The sequence below is a fragment of the Glandiceps talaboti genome, chromosome 10 (assembly GCF_964340395.1).
Source record: "Glandiceps talaboti chromosome 10, keGlaTala1.1, whole genome shotgun sequence".
Classification (NCBI taxonomy): domain Eukaryota; kingdom Metazoa; phylum Hemichordata; class Enteropneusta; family Spengelidae; genus Glandiceps; species Glandiceps talaboti.
Genome location: NC_135558.1, coordinates 17,713,066 through 17,735,770, shown reverse-complemented (window position 1 = coordinate 17,735,770; position 22,705 = coordinate 17,713,066). Strand labels below are relative to the sequence as shown.

Genomic DNA, 22,705 nt, shown 5'->3' with positions numbered 1-22,705 from the left:
CAATCTTAAATATTCTGGTGGAAGGTTAACCGTGTCTTCTAGAACAATGAATCTAGGTGACAGATTATTTATTTATAGCAAATAATATTTACAATAATGACATCACCACGATTTCAAGGTGACAACTCAACTGTTGGTGTGCGGTGTCTCTCTCTGCCTGAGTGTAAGAGCGTTTGTCTGAATAACTATACCAATGATCCTGGTAGCCTAGAAAGTTAGCTAGAGTGGAGAATCGTTTGCATTCTGCTGATCTACCTATAACTACAAAACATTAGACACTGAAACGTTATACTAATCAACCCCAGAACGTAACAAAATATAATGATATACCCTAATACCACAAGTCACAATCGTTCACGGCTTCACGCCAGCTTACATCTTAAAAAACGTCAGAGATGACAAATGTCCACCCCCTACATCGAATAAGGTACCCATTCGTCCCGTATAATAATGCCACAATGGTTTTATCAGATTCAACTCCCGGCTTTATGCAGTACAATGTATGACTTACAAATGTAAACCAACTTATGTTAACATATATTGGTGGTGATCGTACGCGTTGATTGGAAGTGCACTGAGGATGGGTATTATTCAGAAAATATAATGTAATCCCCTTCATTTTGAAACAAAGTGTGTACTTTACTGACATGCGAAGCCAGCATGAGGATATACTGATATATTGCCCATCACCAAAAAAATTGAAATGCCAAAAATATGGGTAGGTCGGGCCCGTTGAACAGCCTTTTAATTTTTTTCTGGCCTGACCTGTTTTCTATTATTAGCCCCATCACGCGACATGAATGAATGCCACAACAGTCGGGTCAAACATGTCTACACGTGCATCTTCATTATATACATGTACTCGTGTGCATCCAAACGATTGCAGCTATATATCACGAAACATAGTAAATATAACTATACCAGTTTAATATTAACATAATGTATTTTGTTCTTTTACTAAATGTTAGTCACCTCTGCTTATACATCATGGTTCATATTGCAAGTTCAGACCACTTTTTTCAACCTCTGCAATTAATGCCTCATTAAACAATTCATTTTGAGCGACAGTGAATTTCTGTTTCCAACTTCCAATTTGACCTTTGCGTAGAAAACTGCCTTTCTCATCCCATGATCCCTCAGACTGTGAGCCCCAAATACGACTCGGAGCGTTCATATCCTGCATCGACTCAAAGCTACACTGCTGGACCACTTTATTCATTTTCTCGTCTGTCAAAGGACGATTTAAAAATTCAGCCACCTTTAATAGACATGATTTCAAATCTTTCTTCATGTCTTCAAAATACAGATGAAGGACGTTGTCTTGGAGACCATACTTCTGCCACCCTAAAACGTGTTGTAGCCAGGGCCCAAACCAAACTTTACCTTCAATAAATGCTGGTACCCATTCTTCCCATGTGAGTTCCATTTTGGCATACTTCATATGCCTTATATAGGAATAAAAGGACACACATACATCTTTTGGATTTCTGGTAATGTTGATAATTTTACATTTCTTCTCCTCAGCTTTCCAGATGTTAGGATAGCATTGTGGTGGCAGGTGACACGCCATTAATCTTGGTGATGGTATGTCTTTCATTGATGTTTTTATAGACTTGACGTGTTGATGAAAAAAACCAGTCAAGACATCTAAATTTACGTTAATGTCGCTTAACTCGACATACCTTCTAGAGCCTGGTACCTTCCAGTTCAGGTCATCATACATTGACATAAGTGCATATGTCATCCACGTTGTACCTGATTTGGGGAAGGTTGAAACGACAACATCGGAGTCTCTAACATCCCAAACCTTGTCAATGTGACGTTCCCGAATAGCCTTGACATCCATGAAACTTTCTATATGATAACACCCTTCATAGAACATTCCTGACCATTCTGTCATCTTCAATTTATCTGTTGTACTCATGTGAAAACTGTGGTCATACAATCTAGTACCTAGCATGCACTTAGCTCAGTGGCAGATCATACAATACAACAAAGGACAGATGGATGCACAGTACACCAAATATCCCAAAATGCTCTCCGATTTGTACATGCAGAAATCTCTTTCGCGTGTACAGGGTTTTGTGAAAACATTTGTGAAATTTTCAAACTGTAGAATTATTAATGATGAGTTTTTGAAAATCAATTTTCATTTATTCTGATTTCAGTGAATTTTGATGGAACACGAACTTTCTTTTTTGTGGAACACAGGTCTAATTACCGAAAATATGCCAATAAAGTAGTAAAACTAAAATCTACATCAATAATATTTTCAGGACAGATGCACTTTGGTATCGCAAATGTATGTACCAAATTATATTGAATTTGAAGCGTGCATTCTTCAGATATAGCCTAATTACCGAAAACCATTAATTATGTAAATTACTCATTAATATTCATGAGATGTTTACCAAAACCTAACCAATCTTGCCATTACCCTATGGAACACGTGTACCCAATTTTTTTTTTTTAGAAAATGGTGATACAGACACACACACACACATACATGCACAGATAAATAAATACACCACATCGCTGGACCCATGTCATCATTTCATCTCACTCAAACTGAAACCTTTTTTCAGCTTCGTTACCGGATTGAACACATTACGCGACCTTACAGTTCACTTCATGCTCTTCGAAGATTCATTTGAGGTTAACCATGGTTCACACGTACACATCGTTCAGAAATAAAAATTATCATGGTGTATACCAAGTTCATAGTTCTCCTCAGCAACACAAATTTGTTTATACCAGTTTTTTTTAAGTTTAATTTTAATAATCCGGGTGGTTCCCTTACGGGATGGATGAGACAAGGTGTGTACTTTACTGACATGCGAAGCCAGCATGAGGATATACTGATATATTGCCCATCACCAAAAAAATTGAAATGCCAAAAATATGGGTAGGTCGGGCCCGCTGAACAGCCTTTTAATTTTTTTCTGGCCTGACCTGTTTTCTATTATTAGCCCCATCACGCGACATGAATGAATGCTACAACAGTCGGGTCAAACATGTCTACACGTGCATCGTCATTATATACATGTACTCGTGTGCATCCAAACGATTGCAGCTATATATCACGAAACATAGTAAATATAACTATACCAGTTTAATATTAACATAATGTATTTTGTTCTTTTACTAAATGTTAGTCACCTCTGCTTATACATCATGGTTCATATTGCAAGTTCAGACCACTTTTTTCAACCTCTGCAATTAATGCCTCATTAAACAATTCATTTTGAGCGACAGTGAATTTCTGTTTCCAACTTCCAATTTGACCTTTGCGTAGAAAACTGCCTTTCTCATCCCATGATCCCTCAGACTGTGAGCCCCAAATACGACTCGGAGCGTTCATATCCTGCATCGACTCAAAGCTACACTGCTGGACCACTTTATTCATTTTCTCGTCTGTCAAAGGACGATTTAAAAATTCAGCCACCTTTAATAGACATGATTTCAAATCTTTCTTCATGTCTTCAAAATACAGATGAAGGACGTTGTCTTGGAGACCATACTTATGCCACCCTAAGACGTGTTGTAGCCAGGGCCCAAACCAAACTTTACCTTCAATAAATGCTGGTACCCATTCTTCCCATGTGAGTTCCATTTTGGCATACTTCATATGCCTTATATAGGAATAAAAGGACACACATACATCTTTTGGATTTCTGGTAATGTTGATAATTTTACATTTCTTCTCCTCAGCTTTCCAGATGTTAGGATAGCATTGTGGTGGCAGGTGACACGCCATTAATCTTGGTGATGGTATGTCTTTCATTGATGTTTTTATAGACTTGACGTGTTGATGAAAAAGACCAGTCAAGACATCTAAATTTACGTTAATGTCGCTTAACTCGACATACCTTCTAGAGCCTGGTACCTTCCAGTTCAGGTCATCATACATAGACATAAGTGCATATGTCATCCACGTTGTACCTGATTTGGGGAAGGTTGAAACGACAACATCGGAGTCTCTAACATCCCAAACCTTGTCAATGTGACGTTCCCGAATAGCCTTGACATCCATGAAACTTTCTATATGATAACACCCTTCATAGACCATTCCTGACCATTCTGTCATCTTCAAGTTATCTGTTGTACTCATGTGAAAACTGTGGTCATACAATCTAGTACCTAGCGTGCACTTAGCTCAGTGGCAGATCATACAATACAACAAAGGACGGATGGATGCACAGTACACCAAATATCCCAAAATGCTCTCCGATTTGTACATGCAGAAATCTCTTTCGCGTGTACAGGGTTTTGTGAAAACATTTGTGAAATTTTCAAACTGTAGAATTATTAATGATGAGTTTTTGAAAATCAATTTTCATTTATTCTGATTTCAGTGAATTTTGATGGAACAACAACTTTCTTTTTTTGTGGAACACAGGTCTAATTACCGAAAATATGCCAATAAAGTAGTAAAACTAAAAGCTACATCAATAATATTTTCAGGACAGATGCACTTTGGTATCGCAAATGTATGTACCAAATTATATTGAATTTGAAGCGTGCATTCTTGAGATATAGCCTAATTACAGAAAACCATTAATTATGTAAATTGCTCATTAATATTCATGAGATGTTTACCAAAACCTAACCAATCTTGCCATTACCCTATGGAACACGTGTACCCAATTTTTTTTTTAGAAAATGGTGATACAGACACACACACACATACATGCACAGACAAACAGACAGACAGACAGACACACACACACACACGGACTTTTAACCCACTAGTACATAACCTTAGTTACGAAAGGTAAAAATGGAAAATGTAGATAATCTCTTCCGTCTCATTTCTATCACAGGTAATGAACAGCAAATACGTTGAACATACATATGATAATTCTTGTGGAATATATATGGCCCAAAAGAATTGTTAATGGTCGGTACAGTTTGTCTAAAACGGTGCGGCGTCAAACAAACCTGTCACCCAGTCTACTATTTATAGCAGTTACTGTTCTTTTTATTCAGTACTTTAGAGCAAGTGTGTATGTGGGGCAGATGTTATTTTCTTGTTCACGATTGGCTCTGCAGTTGTCTTCACTGAAGTGGGGAGGGTTATATTTGTGTTTCTCCTGAGGATCTGTAGACTGCATTGGCTGGACAAACATGTAAAAAAAAGACCAAACAAAAACAAAAACAAAAACTATTTAGACTGTCTAAAAGTGTACACGTGTATACTGATAAACAATAGTCGCCATTTTGTAATGTTGGAAACTCTTCAATAAATACAAATTTAGGTATCATGTATCCTGGCAGCTCAGAACTTAGATATTGGGTGATTAAATCAGGTGGTGCATAAGGTTCACGGTCTGATATCTTACAGTATGCAACCAGTATTTGGTCTTCTTCTTTTGGCTTTTGCTATGTAATAGTACTTCCACGTGTTGAATGTAAGGTATATTTTATTTCATTTAAACCGATTTGGAATCCATGGTATTTGACCATCGACGCTCTACGGCCAACGAACATCAGCTGTGGTTCATGCGTGTATTTATCAAGTTCCAACCTCATGTAGTCTCCAGTATAAAGTAACGTGTTCGGCAGCTGTTTCGAAGGGATTTAGAGTGAATTTCTCCTCTTTTGTTGGTGTCACTTCTGGCCCAAATTAATAATGTAACATATTTCTTCTTTTTTCAATGCTTAACCAAATGGGTAATAGATGAATGATAAATAAATAATTAATAATAAATGTATACCCAGTGATGAATTTAATGAAAATGAAAGCTAACCCTAACCGTAACCTAATACACAACTAGCCAATTCTTAAATAATATATAGTCAATGCTAAATTTTGAATATCTTATTTGACAAAATATATTGTGCCACATGCATATATGGAAAGTGTGGATGGGGAGGATACGGGATGGGGTATCCCCTTCCCGCCGTAGAAAATTATGACAAATTACAGTTGTTCAGGAGCCATTTTACGGTACCAACATGACTCTTCTTTTGTCATTTACCAAATTGACCCCCGCCCCAACTTTAAGTGGTATTTTTCAAAATGACCCCGCCACCAAAAACACCCGCCCACAGTCGGTTAGAAATGCCCGGCCCCTTAGTTTTTGGTTTTGTGCTGTGTTGTGTTGCGCTGCGCAGTGGTGTTTGGTGTTGTGTTGTGTTGTGTTGTGTTGTGTTGTGTTGTGTTGTGTTGTGTTGTGTTGCAATTGTGTTGTGTTGTGTTGTGTTGTGTTGTGTTGTGTTCGGTTGCACTGTTATGTGATGTTCTGTGCTGCCAGTGTGCTGTGTTTTGTTATTTTGCGTTGCGGTATGACGTTAATGTTTTTGCTGTGCTGGGTCATGGTGTATTGTAACTTGAATAGCAAGATTTAAAGCATATTGAACAACCTTTTTCTGTACAACCATTTTATTGTAATTCATCGGTGTGAAGGAAAAAACAGGTCACGGTCAGGTCACAAGATTACATTCTGATGCAGATTCCGATGCAGATTCGTAGACACTGGGTAGGTAGAGTAGTTAGGTTAGAGTACATAAAGTTGCACTGTTCCACTAAATATACCAATGTCGGCAAGCTTATTACGAGGCATGAATAATAGACTGCCAGTTTTGCCAAGAAATGTTGGACAACCGGGTAAAAATATACTTAAAAGTTTTAAAAACTAAATGGTGAATCTGAACATTACTGACCAGTAACGGAAGGAGGTTCATTATTAAGGATTGTGTTTTTATACACCACTTTTATTCATTGAACGCCTACGATCAAAACAAATAAACAAACAAACAAACAAACAAACAAACAAACAAACAATTAACAATACAAGGCGCACTCATATATTAGCAACTACAGTTGTTACTGGTGGTAATAATGGTCCACCCATTCACTCACTCAGTCACTCACTCATGACTACTCGTACCTTGCTAGTATATATCAGACAATATTCATACGTACAGTCCGTGGAAGTCAGAGTCTGATACCCCGTGTTGATTGGTTACTACGTATACCCACCGAAATAAATATCTGAATACATCTTGATGCTGTTGACCTGCTCGAATAGTTGACAAGTATTTTCCAGACTCTCTTAGCCGCACAGTTAGAGGTACGTTACAGACAATATTGTGTTGTCATAATATATAAGAATGTATGCATTTATATCGATCGCCATACTGAAAGGACAGAACATGAACTGAAACAAGCAAACTCATAAGTTATAAGTTAAATGCTGAACAAAGCAACAAGCAATCTGAACTTACGCAAACTAATTCATTCGACCCCCAAACAGCGGTCCGCCTCTGACAGAAAATACCAATGTTGCGGATGAATCCTAGGACTTTTTAACATAGAAATGTTGCTCCAAGCTTTGCACACATATTACATCAGCCAACAATGTCATGCAATATCGTAACTATAATTTCAACTCTTTCTTCATGCTCCCAGTCTCCAAACAAGGTGTATTTAAAACTTTAAATTCATGTGAACCTAAGTTCACGGCCGAGAGTCACTCGAAATTAGTCATACAAGCTGCAAAAAGAACAATCCTCCCTTTTACACACATCATAAATTGTTTACTAAGTCAAAACATTTTTTTTAGATGCTTTGGGACAATGGCTAACATAATGTCAATTTATGAAATATATGCAGTTGGGAACGTTTGCAACGATAGAAATATTTCAATTCTTCCTGTAAATAAACAGTTTATCAATTAACTTAAAACTAAACATACACTTTAAGATACTCAGTTTGGATCCTGCAAAACACATAGCAGAAAACAATCTGATTAAAATCCGATGTAGATGTCGGCTAATCATTCATTGCTATTTTTCCTTCGTTATTTTTCTTGAATTGACCTTCGTAGTACATCGTTATTTTTCTTGAATTGACCTTCATAGTACATGTTTAAGTTTTTAGCCTGATCGCCTAAGGCTAGTGTAAACATGTACTACGAAGGTCAATTCAAGCAAAATAACGAACTTCCAAGGTCAAATACCAATGAATGAGTAGCCGTCATCTACATCGGATTTTAATCATATTGAGCAGAAAAATGACCCTTGAATACTGGGTCTCCGTCATGACAGATAGACAATGGGTGTCTCGATATATCTCACCATTGGAATTACCAGTGACATTTGACATCATAAATCATGACATGCACAATTACAGTATCATGGTATAAGTGTTCTATTACATGTAGTCATCTGATGTAGTGTAATGGTCTGATTGTTACTGTACTGCTCTGAAGTGTGGTGTATTGTACTGTCTTATTGCTATTGTGTTGTTCTGTAGTGCGGCGTCTGCTATTGTGTTGTTCTGTAGTATGTTGTATTGTAGTGTCTGCTATTGTGTTGTTCTGCAGCATGTTGTATTGTAGTGTCTGCTACTGCTGTGTTCTGTAGTATGTTGCACTGTAGTGTCTGCCGCTGTGTTGATCTGCAGTATGTTGTACTGTAGTATCTGCTACTGTGTTGTTCTGTAGTATGTTGTACTGTAGTGTCTGCTACAGTACTGTTGTTCTGTAGTATGTTGTACTGTAGTGTCTGCTACTGTGTTGTTCTGTAGTATGTTGTACTGTAGTGTCTGCTATTGTGTTGTTCTGTAGTATGCTGTACTGTAGTATCTGCTACTGTGTTGTTCTGTACTATGTTATACTGTTGTGTCTGCTAAATGTGTTTTTCTGTAGTATGTTGAAGTGAAGTGATCTGAATAATACCCTACTGTTCTGTTCTGAAACTTCTGTTCTGTTATGTTGTACTAGATAGTATACTATCGTGATCGTGGAATGGTTGTAACTGCCTTCTTCTGTGGTTTGTTATACCGCAGTGTTATTATTATTTGTGGTATTATGTCACTATTTGTATTGTAGAGGGTGGGTAAGGGGGTCCCCCAGTACGATTTACAGAAAAAAAATAAAAAATTAGTGTTCAATTACAAATCACGAAGATAAAATATCAATGTTTAGATTATGGATGAAAGAACATAATTCACGCATTACGAAGAAAATAAACTGGAGCTTACGTTTTACAATTATAAATGGAAAGTTGCTGGAAGGGCATTCTAATGCATCCACCACTCCTTGTAAACTCATAACAACATATCGATTGTAAGATGAGCAGTCAGTGTCTCCTTACATTGTTGACAAACTGTTTTGAATGATTGTCAGTTGAATATGTTTTTAGAAATATAGTCAATTCTAAAAGTAGATGGTAAAACAATACAACTAGGCGGGAACTAATACAAAGAGGGAGCGAAGCGACCGTGCGTGCGTGTGTGTGTGTGTGTGTCTGTGGGGGGGGGGGTCTGGGAGGGGTTGTTCCCCCGCCATTGAACCTTTTTGAAATTTTGGGACCAAAAGTATGGGCTCCTGTATTTTTATTGGCGTATCATCTGATTAAAAATACGCACTTCAGATCTAAATACAAATATTGCTTTATCATGGAACATATAGAGACAACCTTGCATGTATTACATAGTACACGTACAATGTATAATATTGTATGTCAGACAACTCAGTATCGAAACAGTGAACAGTACACGTATGTATGTATTCGGAACAGGGAACCCGCGGGGTAGGCTTTGAAACGGCAATGCTCAACTCGCACAAAACCATATCAAACTGTACAACATTAATATATGTACAATTACAGAAATGTAAATAGCACATTACAGTCTAAGACCTTTGAAGCAACTAGTGAACTACCGTGTTGTTTATCATATACCCATTATCCTTTGTGGCATAACTTAGCGAATAACATTGCATGTTTGCATACATTCATTATTTCCTTTTACCGACAAAACTTTGACCTTCGTGGACTTTGAGCCCCATCCCCCCCCCCCAAAAAGAGAAAAAAAGACATTGTATTCTGATAAGACTGCTTTTGCAAAGTCCTGGGTATGACTTGTACTCTAGACCTGACTGAACTTTGGACTGTTTTGTTTTCATCTCTTAATGTTTCTGCTGTTATGTCAAGTTTGTTTAGCTTTACTTTCTTTCCCTTGTTTGACTTTGTAATTGTTCTTTCTTTTTGGTTATGAAATTAAAAAAAAAAAAAAAAAAAAAAAAAAAAAAAAAAAAAAAGTCCTGGGTATACGAACATGTGACGATCGCGTTCAGTGTTGCTTGTATTGAATCATTTTAATGTGACGGTCGTACAATTACGGTATAGTTGTATGTATTTTTCTTCTACGTGTACGAAAAAAAAGTGGTACTTTTACGGATTACAGTCAAAATAAACAGTTGATTAATAGTACTCTCAGACTGTTGAACATTAAATGGACTGATTGTTACATGTAACTGTGTTGTGTTGTACTGTAGTCTGTTGTCGGTTTACTTTTTGAGACTGGATACAAATTTTCAACAAACTTCCAAATTTGTAATAAGTTTGCACACGCGAACTCACTCAACAATACAGGCATTTTGTAGGATGTGCATCAAGTAGGCTCGAAGACATTTCCCACTTTTTAATTTCTTTCCTTTTTGCAAACAGAAAAGATGTCACGCATTGATATTAAGGACCTCGACAGTGTGAGTATCCTACAGGGCCCAAAGGTACCATTACCCTATGGTGTTCCTGCGGACACCATTCACCGGGTTTTGGAACACCTGGTAAAACACGATGATTCAACCAATGAGAAGACCGCTTTAATATATCAAGGAAAGAGGACTACATACGGTGAATTAAATAGGCAGGCCAATGCCTTGGCTCGCGTCATTAAAGACCGATTGAAGGGTGACCATGGACGACCGGTGTGTATTGGTTTACACCTTGACCCCAGTGATACCGTTGTAACATTGGTATTTGCAGTGCTTAAACTCGGTGCCGCTTATCTACCGCTTGACCCGTTGTATCCTTTGAAACGCCTCCAATATATCACATCAAACTCTACTCCATGTTGTGTGATCACTGCTAATAAAGAGAGTCAATTGGTGGAGATGGTATCCGACCTGCCAGAAGCAGATAGACCAATCGTCTTAACAGTAGATGATTTGCTGACAAACATGGAAGCCTTTCCTGACAATGATGTCGATGAATCAGAGCAAATAATCAATGGTTGTGTTGACTCCAGCACTCTTGCCTGTATCCTGTATACATCTGGATCAACTGGTCTCCCCAAAGGTGTGCGACTACCTCACCGATCCATTGTCCATCGATCTAGTGGACTGTGGAGTTCCTTTCCAATCACTGAAGCCGATGTTTCCTGTTGGCAGTCATCTCTATGTTTTGTGGATTCGGTGACAGAAATCTTCGGCTTTCTTTTACGCGGATTAACGGTTGTCATCGCATCAGCCGGCAAAGCTATCAACCCCGAGAAAATGATCGCAATTCTCGATGAAAATAAGGTAACATGGATGTTGCTAGTACCAACACTCTTGCACACCATGTTAACAGTTTTGAAGAGCCGGTCGGATGAAGAACGACAAAACTCCCTACAGTCTGTTCAAACATTCGCCTGCTCCGGAGAAGAACTCAGTCCTCGACTTGCTAAAGATGTCTTTGCCCTCTTGCCGAATGCGAAACTTGCTAATTTCTGGGGTATGACAGAACTTGGTGGTGACGTTACATATTTCGTTCTAGAAAATGACCAACTGGGAAAGAAGAAACAAGTCTGTATTGGTGAACCCACACAGAACACCAACATATATCTACTAGATGACAACATGATGCCAGTACCAATTGGTGAAACAGGAACCTGTTATGTGAGTGGACCAAACATTTCTGATGGTTACATGGTAGCTGCTGGAAAGTCTGGAAACACATCGAGGGCAACGGATCAAAACGAACGTTTCACATCGAATCCTTTCGATTTGAACGATGAACATAATACGTTGTGTAACACGGGAGATTACATGAGATTGGTGCGTGACAAAACAACTAATGAACTACAGTTGATGTTTGAAGGACGACGTGACACTTTGGTCAAATATCACGGATTCCGAATTGACGTGAATGAAATCGAAAGTGCTATGAGTAACATCCCCTATATTGAACGTGTGGCAGTGCTGTTTCACCAAAAACGGCGAGATGATGACCAGACATTGGTTGCATACTATAAAACACTGGATGATGTACCTGACTGTACATCGGACTCTGTTATCAAGTATTTGAGTTCTGTGCTGCCTGACTACATGATACCCAAAGTTATAAGTGTGGATGAGTTCCCAACATTACCCAATGGTAAGGGAGCCTTCAGTATTTACAGGGGATTGGAGAATTAGGGGGAGGGTCACTATTTTCAAATTGGCTCTCGGGGGGGGGTATTTTAGTCTGTCAGTCTGTCTGTCTGTCTGTCTGTCTGTCTGTCTGTCTGTTCGACTGACTGACTGACAGACTGACTGACTGACTGAATGACTGACTAGCTGATTGAATTGTTGCTCAACTGATATTCGATCAATGTTTGACAAATGAGCTGTTCATTAAGTTGCTCTTTTCATATCTCTACAATAGATACCCTTCTTGGTTTGATAGAATAATGTGGTTGGTGGATATCGAGTTTAGTGTTTGTCTCTGTTGATTATGTAATTGGTATGCTAGTTAGGTAGACGGTCATAGAGTGAATTGATGTAAAATATCATTGGTTGATGTGTGATGAACGGATATAACCTTACGACACATTTTCCAATAATAATACAGTATATTACTTCGCACCTAGGAAAGACTAACAATGACGCCCTCTACGATATCTTCAAGCAGAGTATAACCACCACAGATCTGAAATCAAGTTATCCTACGTCATCAGATGAGAATTCACCACATGCATGCACTATCCGTGATGCAGTGAGCCATGTACTTGATCTACAATCTAAGGACATTTCACTGATGCACAACTTCTTTCAAATTGGCGGGAACTCAAGTAAGTTTATGTTATGAGAGATTCATATAACCACTCCTTTCTACGCATTAAGTACGATATAACTTTATTCCCATGCAGTGGTGTTACATTCTCCTATTTTCGTAACAGATGGAGCTCATTTTGATAGACTAACTGGATGACGTGATATTTTTGTATAGCTGATACGTAAATGCGCATTAATATTCATATATTTGGGCAAGACTAACACGTATATCTTTTTTGTCCATAATTTACAGAGAATGCCATTGAAGTCATCATGAAAATCAGAGAGAATGGCTTTAAACTTGATATCGAAGATTTTTTCTGTTCCAAGACGCTTGGAGACCTATTGAAATTTGAACTAGCTGAAGGTAAAGACGTAAAGCAGCAGTTTATTGTCGACGAAGAATTCTCTATTCCCGGATACCAAACTGTGTTCATGAACGAGGTAACGGATGAAGAATTCGAGATTGGTTGTCGGCTGGGAGCAGAAGGGTTCGCACTAAGTGAGCCTATAACAATGTCCTTAGAAGCATCCGTTGAAGTGAAACACGCAGCATTTTATTCTTGTATCAAACCAATGGCCGAAGAAAACGCCGACATGTCGTTTTTAGTTCGACGACAGAGCGATAACAGAATAGTTGCCATGTGTGTGAATCACGATCTCTATCAGGAATCGGTTGAAGAGCATGGTGGTGACGAATTCAAAGATAGCCGGATAATGGCGCTTTTTTTCGTTACTGACGGGGGCAGCACAGTCGCTAGCCGAGACATTGGCTGTCAAAGAACCTAAGCAATGGTTTTACCAGGTTCTAACAGCTGTTGATGTGGAGGAAGAAGTGTCGATGAAGGCCAGTTTACAGAAATTACTGGAAACAGGTATGAGATTTAAAAACGAAATAGAACATCAAGGTATCGTCGTTGGTGGCACAGTCCAGTGTATTTCAACTCTACGTACGTACACAGACTACTCACCAGTAACTCTGTATTTGCTGAACTTAGTAAGAGTTGAATTCTAATCATTGTCCATGATATACTGTTGCGCCATCATCATCATTTCTGAAAACCACACTCAGACAGACTTTTGCACTAAAGTAATTTCTTGTTAAGCAATATTACATCTCGTGACGTGATTGCATTAATATTTATTTCAGGATATTAAGAGGTAGCCTTATCACATTATCTAAGCACTTGTAATTGGTATCGCTAAAACTCACAAATACAGCACTTAAATAACATGTCTCCTGTATTGTTGTATTTTTTCTAGAAAAAATCAAAGCAGCTCGTTGCCATGGTTTCACAAAATGCTGTGGCACCTATACAAATCCTGTGAGTACTGCAATAGCCAGAGAAGTTGGTCACGTGGAAGCACACGCAACCGAGTATATACGTGACTATGAATACGAAGGGAAGAAGTATTTCACTAAAGTTCAGCCACCGGATACTAAAATACTATTTCTGACCAAGTATATGTAGTCATTTGACGTTATTACGCCGGGAAATAGAAGATAAACTTGGTATTATGACATCATTCGGCTTATTTGCAGTATTCTACCTCTATCCCTCTGTAACTGCAATGACATCATAGCGTAAATATTTGATCATTTTTTGACAACATTGGAATAGTTCCCAATGGTAGAAACAATTCTCTTTCCAGCAAGAACACACTGCAGTATACGCCATCTGGAAGGTCATAAATCTTGACAAAATATTGATCAGTATTTCCCCTGCTGGATATATAGTGGGCTGTTATCCGGTAATTGTGGCTTTGAATGGGTTTTGGCAAATGCTCAGTTTTTTTAAAATATTTTTTTTTATATCAAAGTAAGATAATAAAAGCTCTGCCCCTATCGAAATTTCACATCTTTAGGAGAAAGTACCATCTAAAATTAACAATTAATCTTTATACGTAAGGTTAAAGTGTTTAAGAACCAGATTTAAACTGAATGCCTTCCGTAAGGGCAAAGTTTTGAGATTGTCGTTCCTACAGACAATTGTTGGAATACAACAGAACATTTGCAATAAGTTATTTTTTCTCATTGATCGCTATTTGCCCATTGCTGTTAGTGATCTCCTGGCCAACCACAGCATTGCATTGTATTGTATTGTATTGTATTGCATTGCATTGCATTGTATTGTATTGTATTGTATTGTATTGTATTGTATTGTATTGTATTGTATTGTATTGTATTGTATTGTATTGTATTGTATTGTATTGTATTGTATTGTATTGTATTGTATTGTATTGTTTTATATTGTATTGTATTGTATTGTATTGTATTGTATTGTATTGTATTGTATTGTATTGTATTGTATTGTATTGTTTTATATTGTATTGTATTGTATTGTATTGTATTGTATTGTAATTATTATAATTGTATTGTATTGTATTGTAATGCATTGTATTGTATTGTATTGTATTGTATTGTATTGTATTGTATTGTATTGTATTGTATTGTATTGTATTGTATTGTCTTGAATTGAATTGAAATTTATTTCATCAGATAACAAAAAAACAAAAAAACAAAATAAATAAATAAATAAATAATACATTACACTTTCAAACAAATTGGACAAAAGGAAATATACATGTGTTATCTAATGGGGACCATGAAAATAGTTCAGCAGAACTAGTCGTGTCCATGGCCCGTACATTCAATTTTAGATTAATTCAAATTCATAAATGGACGCAACGAAGAAAATTAAGTCAAAAATAAACACAGCACGCATTCACGCACACTCATACACACACACGCACGCACATACATACATACGCATACACACACACGAGAAGAAATAAAGCAAAAACCAGAGATGTTGTAAAAACGCCAAAGAGTATAAATTAAGGTTGGTGTGTAGAATTTAAAATATAATTTCTTAGTTCATTTTTGAACTGTTGCCTGGACATGTTAATTTTTAGGTGACTTGGTAAAGAGTTCCAGTGCTTTGTCGCTGCATATTTGAAATTGTGTTGGGTGATGGTCAATTTTATCGATGGTGGACGAAAGTTACCACTGGAGGCTGAACGGTTTTGATATGTATGAATGGGACGGTCAAAATACTTTTCTATGTTGTGGGGATAACGATTATTTCTAAGATCATACACGAAAATACAGGAGGAAAATTTACTAAGTTGAAATATATTTAGAACATTAAGTTGGTTAAAAAGGGGTTCAGAGTGTGCGTTGAAATCAGTGAATGTTATCAAGCGGACAAATTTCTTTTGTAGTCGGAATATTGGGTCGAGAAGAGTTTGGTAAGTATTGCCCCAAATCTCTATACAATATGTTAAGTGTGGTAAAATAAATGAATTATATATCATGATAAGGGTCGATCTGGGAACAAAGTGACGTAAACGTGAATTGGCAAAACTATTAAATATTAACGTATGGTATAGTATTGCATGGTATTGTATTGTTGAGTATTATAAGTATTGTATCGCATTGTATTATATTGTATATTATATTATAGCATTACCAATTCCAGTGAATTTTGTGACGTCATCGCTGTACATTATTACTGATAATGTACTCCGTTATTGGGCATCGCGGCCCCGGAACGAGCATAACAATACAAGCTTATGTCTGTAAGGCAATAAAGGTGTGGGTATTTAAGAACAGGGAAATTATGGGGTAAACACCATAAGAATTTTTTTTTAAAAGATTGAAATTAAAATGAAACAAATTTGTGTTCACAGCAGTTCATTGAAGTGTATATGTGTGTGTACGTGTATGTACGTGTGTCGCTATGATTAGTATTCAGCTTCCGGGTCGAACATGACAGACGATGTTCAGCGCTGTGTATATTATACGTTGTTTTGCGTTTCTCTGTCTACAAATTCACTGGAATTGGCAAAACTATAAAATATTAACAACAATGTACGCCCTCCCAGCCCATAATGGACGAAAGCAAACTTTGCACGACATAATGGGCGAGGCGACAGCCGAGCCCATTATGGAGTGTAAAGTTTGCTTGATTATTGTTTAAGTATTGTATAATATTGTATAGTGTTGTATTGTATTTCATTGCATTGCGTTGCTTTGTTGTATTGTGTTGTGTTGTGTTGTGTTGTGTTGTGGTGTGTTGTGGTGTGGTGTGATGTACTGGGCTGGGTTGGGTGGGTTGCGATGCGATGCGATGCGATGCGATACGATATGATGTTTGCACTGCGCTGCATTGCCATGCGTTTTTGATAAGCATCAGATTCTAATATATAGGAAATAGTGAGATTCAGTCTACTGAGCTTAATCTTCAATGGAGAAACCTGTCGTTCATTGTTTTGTTATTAAGTTCAGTGACGTGTACAAAAAAGCAGGTCTCGGTCCAGATCGGAAAATTTGATTTTGATGCAGATGCATTGACACGAGGTCTGTCTGTCTGTCTGGCTGTCTATCTGTCTGTCTGTCTGTCTGTCTGTCTGTCTGTCTCCAGGAATGTTTTCAGAATGAATATATCATTATTGATTTGTAATCAATTTATTCTGTACTAAATATCTACAAATACCTCATCAGTAATATTGATTTATTATCAATTATCTCTACTGCACTGCTTCTGTCACATGCTTAAATACATGAAGAATTTTTTATAAACTTAAATACCTCATATCTAACTATATCGTATTGCTTTGAATAAGTATGTGCTTACAGCACGACTATTCCGTATATAAGCTTACAGCAAATCTGAACTGTTCCTATAAAATGTCTTTTAATTCATGAAATAACAAACAATGGTGCTTATTATATAAGTGTATGTTAATAATATCAAGTCCACTTTTATATGATGGTTGTATCACGATATCCTTAAACACTTCGTGATTTAACTTGAACTTCAGTCACAGATATTAATGATATTTAACCAAAACTACATGCTTGGCATCGGGTGGCTGGACTTTGGTGAAATATTTCTTGCCGTCGTATTCATGGTCGCGAATGTACCCGGATGACAATAATTCCACGTGACCCATTTCCCTGGCTATTGCAGCACCAACAGGATTAGAATACGCTGCACAGCAACCCTTGTAACCATGACGACGAGACACTCTGATTTTCTCTGTTGGAGTAAAAAGAAGGTTCAACTGAGATGAAAAATGTAATTCTGCTTTATCAGTGTGGAGAGAGGTAAACTCTCCCCCCCCAAAAAAAAATGTAAACATAAATGATGTTCTCTTTGTTAACAGAAGCTTGGCAAAAAGCAAAGAGAACTTTCCCTGCATTCGGTCATTCAAATACAAATTACAAGCTAATAAGGGAAAGGGGTGCAAATTAAAGGCGAGCACAGCTTCGTTTTCATTGTTCACGAATAATTTGAAATAAAGCTGTGAAATTGCTACTAAATTGTACACTATCGATATTAGATGTTTGGTGATAGACAACTTCGTGAAAAAATCGAACACGTTCTTTTATACTACGACCGACTTGGCCAATCAGAGGCCTTGATTTTGGTTGGTTATATGTAACTATAACCCACTCTTTCTTAGGGGTGTGACCTATATATCCGTTTGAGCCAATCACGCCATAGTATAAGTAAGATAGACAACTCGCGATCGTTTAATTTGGTAGGGTTACGTGCCAAAAGCTCGGGGGCTATGCCCCGTCGTTTATTGGCACATAATTAACCCTCCCGAACTCGTTGACTACCTATTACGTATTTGATACATGCACCTGCATGTGTGTATGTTTATTGCGAGTTATCCGTTTTTTTGTGTTAGCTAGCTATTGAAATTATCCGTTACGCTGACTCAAAATCAATTTTATTTGCTGATGGTAAAACAGGCAGAACAAGATGCAACATCGTCATTCATTGATATCGAAAAACTATCTCACATGAGTATGGCCACATTACATCTCAGACAGCTGAAAATTAGATGGCGAATGTCAGGAGCTAGTACTATTTAGTCCCACATATTGTAATATCTTCAAAATATGATAGTGTGGTATATTTCGATGAAAATGGCGAGGAATAATTCATGGACATCAAATCACTGACCTGGCGGCAAATCAACTGGCTTGGGCCAGCTGAACTGTGTTAATTTCGCACGCTGCTCCCTACCTAGTGTTGCATATGCATGTATAATAACTTGTGAACGTTGCTTACCAGCCTCAAGCAATTTCTGTAAGCTAGCTTTCATTGCTACTTCTTCGTCTTCAGATACTGCAGATAGATCCATGAAAAATAATTCCTTCGGTTGCTTTAGATCCAAATTCATGACTGCCAACTGATGAATTTCTGTACTCAGGCTGAAGAGCGCTCTTATCTGACATTCTTTGACAGTAGACGATTCGTCAGTGACATCAAACATATCTCGATTTATGGACATGGCAACAATTTTGTTATCACTTTGTCGACGAACAAAAAAGGATATGCCTGTATTTACTTTAGCAAGTGACTTAATTTTACTGTAGGACACTTCAACCTTTTCTTTTGTAGGTATTTCTAATGCTTTAGTGGCAGGTTCGCTATTTGCGAAAGCTTCCGCGCCCATCCTGCAGCCATTTTCAAATTCGTCATCCGTAGCCTCGTTCAGAATCAAGATTTCATAACCAGGAATGTTAAACTCTTCGCTGACAAGCTTCTCATCTTGTTCGGTTTTATTTGGCTCAGATTTGAGGAGATCTGCCAGCGTCTTGGCACGGAAGAAGTCTTCAATGTCAAGTTCAAAGCCGTTCTCTCTGATTCTCATGATAACTTCAATGGCATTCACTGCAAATAGAAAGAATTTCCGGAAACCATTTTAAAAAGTTTCAATGCAATACCTAAAGTATCAGTGCATACCTGTATGCAAATGAGTGAGTGATCGTGCCACTCAAGTGCCATCACGTGATTGCACAGTTAATTTGATTACTATTTAAAAAAAACTTTTGGCAAAAAAGATATGTAATAATAACAGTACCACATGTCGCATATATTCAGGTGTAGAGCACTCGTTGTATTTGCTCTTGTGTGTGAATACTTGCTACATTTGTCAGGGTTAGGCCACAGAGAACAACAATGCAACACTTGTGCAAATGTCAGACCTGGACCCTTATTATATACATGCCATGCGGTTCTGTCATATAACTAAGGAAAGCTGAAATCACCATTTTTATGCATGTCCTAGGAGTAATTACAAAGATGTTGTACTGCATGTAATACTTGACCATTTCCAAGTTCCAAAACACGAACATGTTTTGAGTAAACTACCAAAATAAATACATTTTTTATAGTGAACTTGCTTGCTAAAACTTAACTTTGTGTGAGGCTTACTCTTTTTCCAATAAACTGACCTGAATTTCCGCCCATCTGAAAGTAGTTGTGCAACAACGAAATTTCAAATGGCAGATCGAGGACACTGCTCACTGTATCCTGGATAACCCGTGCATGTGGTGAATTTTCATACAATGCTATGGCATCACTTGGTTCCAAACTGACTCTTCCGATGCAATCCTGCTTGAATTTTTGATAGAGTGTGTTATTGTCGGTCTTTCCTGTAGTACAGACGTACATTTGTATGGAAGAAAATATAGATTAATATAGATTAATACTCATATATGCATATGCCTATTCTGACAATCTATACAATAGTGTCAACATAATAATTATCTTAGTTTTCTAATTCAATTAACCTCTGATATCGTTGATCCCATGACGAGTCATGAACAAAGATATTACAACTGTCAACTACAATCATTCAATTGTCAATGAATTGATTGCTCATTAAATTTACCGCTGCAATTTTCTTCTATGGAACGATTTTTGGTCTTGGCACATAGGATTTATTTCACTCTGATGCAATTGTTAAAAAGAGAGCAGCCAACCAACAAACTGACAGAATGTCATACCTAAAAGTGCCAGTTGCTCATCATATGCTTTGGGACCATAAAATGAATAATGCGAAGCGAAACGTTACCTTAAGTCAAATCATGTCGTGTCATGTCATGTGACCAGTTGAATATATACTCACCATTTGGTAATGTTGGGAAATCATCAATACACACAACCCTTGGTATCATGTAGGCTGGCAAGACTGAACGTAAATACTTCGTGATGGACTCCGGTGTGCAGTCAAGATTATCGCCTAAAACCTTGTAGTATGCAACCAAGTATTTCTCTTCCTGTTGATCGTGACAACGCACCACAGCACGTTCAATGTCAGGGTGCTCACAAAGAAAACGCCCTACTTCATTCAAATCGATTCTGAAGCCATGGTATTTAACCAAAGTATCTCGACGGCCTTCAAACATCAAGTTAAGTTCTTTAGTTGTCTCATCAAGGACCAATCTCATGTAATCTCCTGAGTTCAAAAGGGTTCGGTGTTCAGGATCTGCCTCAAAGGGATTTGGGGAAAATTTTCCTTCTGGTCCCAGGCTTGAAGATACCTTTCCAGTGTCATCCTTTACCAAGTAACCATCAGTGACACTTGGTCCACTCATATAGCACATCCCTGTTTCACCAACTGGCACTGGCTTCATGTTCTCATCGAGAAGATATATGTTAGTGTTCTGGATAGGTTTACCGATGCTAATTTGTTTGTTTTTCATATCCTGTACTCTGCGATCAACAACGAAGTTAACATGATCCCCAGCTGTCTCTGTCATGCCCCACATATTGGTTACCTGACTGTTAGGCAACAGGGAATGGAATCTATCTATAAGTTGAGGACTGACATTTTCACCAGCACAAGCAAACATCTTAACAGATTGAAGCATATTAATTCTTTCATTGTATGGCTTGTTCTTCAATATTGTTATCATTGTTTGTAGCAGTGTTGGTACCAGTATGATCCATGTGACCTTGTTGTCATCGAGTGTTTTGATCATTAACTCGGGATTTGTAGCGGCACAGGCAGGTGCAATAGCAAGTGGGATTCCTCGTAACATAGATCCAAATATTTCTGTGAGTGAATCAGAAAAGTTTATTGATGATTTCAGACAGAAAATGTCAGATTCACTTGTATGGAAAGCACTCCATAGTGAATTAGCTCGATGAAGGATTGATCGATGAGGGATGAGCACACCCTTGGGGAGACCAGTTGATCCAGACGTATACAAAATGCAGGCAAGAGTACTCGAGTCAACATGACGCCTGATTATTTGTTCTGATTCCTCCAGATCAGAGACAGGAAAGGCTTCCATGCTTGCCAACAAATCATCTACTGGTAATACCACTGGCTTGTCTTCCTCTGGGATGTCCGACATCATCTCAATAAATCGACCATCTTCACTTGCAGTGATCACACAACATGGACTGGAGTCGGTTATTGTATACTGTAGACGTTTGGCAGGATACTTTGGGTCGAGGGGAAGGTAGGCTGCGCCAAGTTTAAGCACTGCAAAGATGAATTTCAGGACTGTATCACTTGGGTTAATATGTAAACCAATACACAAGGGTTCCTGCAAAGGTTTCTTAGATATCTTCAGCCGATCTTTAATGACACGAGCCAAGGCATTAGCCTGGTGATTGAACTCAACATATGTAGTCTTCTTTCCTTCAAAGATTACAGCTGTCCTCTGATTGGCTGAGCCATCATGCTTCACCAGATGCTCAAAACATCTATGGATATTATTGGCTGGTAGGCCATATGGTGGTGGCACTTTTGGTCCTCGAAGGATGCTCATCCTTTAGAATAGTAAACTTTAGATGATGTATCGCTTCTCTGAAAAAAATACCACAAACTTGCTTCTGTATTAGCATGCATGACAACATGAATGTGAACCTGTAAGATTTACCAAGTTTCTTTAGTTGTAACAGTCGTGTCATCGGTGTCAGGATGACCACAGGTTAAATATAACACGAAAATAATACTTATGCAATCGACCATAATGAGTAATGTGGTAATAAAGTATAGTTTATTTCCCTTGCCATAATACAAGCATGGTGGATTACAGAGACGGGCACTGGCGTTGATTGGTGTTAGAAAATGATTAA

General features: G+C 37.8%; 4 protein-coding genes across 4 annotated transcripts; 1 reads left to right on the top strand and 3 right to left on the bottom strand.

Annotated features, from left to right (window-relative positions):
* Positions 1 to 985: 985 nt before the first annotated feature.
* Positions 986 to 1,924, bottom strand: LOC144440699 (sulfotransferase 1 family member D1-like). The gene has a single exon (XM_078130083.1). It carries the CDS (start codon positions 1,922 to 1,924, stop codon positions 986 to 988), a length of 939 nt encoding a protein of 312 aa, XP_077986209.1.
* A 1,248-nt stretch (positions 1,925 to 3,172) lies between these two features.
* Positions 3,173 to 4,111, bottom strand: LOC144440698 (sulfotransferase 1 family member D1-like). Its single transcript, XM_078130082.1, has one exon. It carries the CDS (start codon positions 4,109 to 4,111, stop codon positions 3,173 to 3,175), a length of 939 nt encoding a protein of 312 aa, XP_077986208.1.
* Positions 4,112 to 10,463: 6,352 nt separating this feature from the next.
* Positions 10,464 to 14,278, top strand: LOC144440697 (beta-alanyl-bioamine nonribosomal peptide synthetase ebony-like). The gene is made up of 5 exons (XM_078130081.1): positions 10,464 to 12,147; positions 12,623 to 12,823; positions 13,060 to 13,497; positions 13,622 to 13,681; positions 14,070 to 14,278. Exons 1-5 carry the CDS (start codon positions 10,464 to 10,466, stop codon positions 14,276 to 14,278), a joined length of 2,592 nt encoding a protein of 863 aa, XP_077986207.1.
* Positions 14,279 to 17,642: 3,364 nt separating this feature from the next.
* LOC144440696 (novobiocin biosynthesis protein H-like) lies at positions 17,643 to 22,395 on the bottom strand. The gene is made up of 4 exons (XM_078130080.1): positions 20,742 to 22,395; positions 20,065 to 20,265; positions 18,896 to 19,501; positions 17,643 to 17,851 (listed from the first exon to the last, which is right to left on the bottom strand). The coding sequence occupies exons 1-4, from the start codon at positions 22,393 to 22,395 to the stop codon at positions 17,643 to 17,645; spliced, it is 2,670 nt and encodes an 889-aa protein (XP_077986206.1).
* Positions 22,396 to 22,705: the final 310 nt, after the last annotated feature.

Coding starts and splice junctions, on each gene's coding strand:
- LOC144440699 (XM_078130083.1), bottom strand. CDS start 1,924: ATGAGTACAACAGATAAATTGAAGATGACAGAATGGTCAGGAATGTTC.
- LOC144440698 (XM_078130082.1), bottom strand. CDS start 4,111: ATGAGTACAACAGATAACTTGAAGATGACAGAATGGTCAGGAATGGTC.
- LOC144440697 (XM_078130081.1), top strand. CDS start 10,464: ATGTCACGCATTGATATTAAGGACCTCGACAGTGTGAGTATCCTACAG. Junction 12,148..12,622: donor GTTCCCAACATTACCCAATG/GTAAGGGAGCCT, acceptor CTTCGCACCTAG/GAAAGACTAACAATGACGCC. Junction 13,682..14,069: donor ACAGAAATTACTGGAAACAG/GTATGAGATTTA, acceptor TATTTTTTCTAG/AAAAAATCAAAGCAGCTCGT.
- LOC144440696 (XM_078130080.1), bottom strand. CDS start 22,395: ATGAGCATCCTTCGAGGACCAAAAGTGCCACCACCATATGGCCTACCA. Junction 20,266..20,741: donor TTTCCCAACATTACCAAATG/GTGAGTATATAT, acceptor TCTGTACTACAG/GAAAGACCGACAATAACACA. Junction 19,502..20,064: donor TCAGATGGGCGGAAATTCAG/GTCAGTTTATTG, acceptor TTCTATTTGCAG/TGAATGCCATTGAAGTTATC.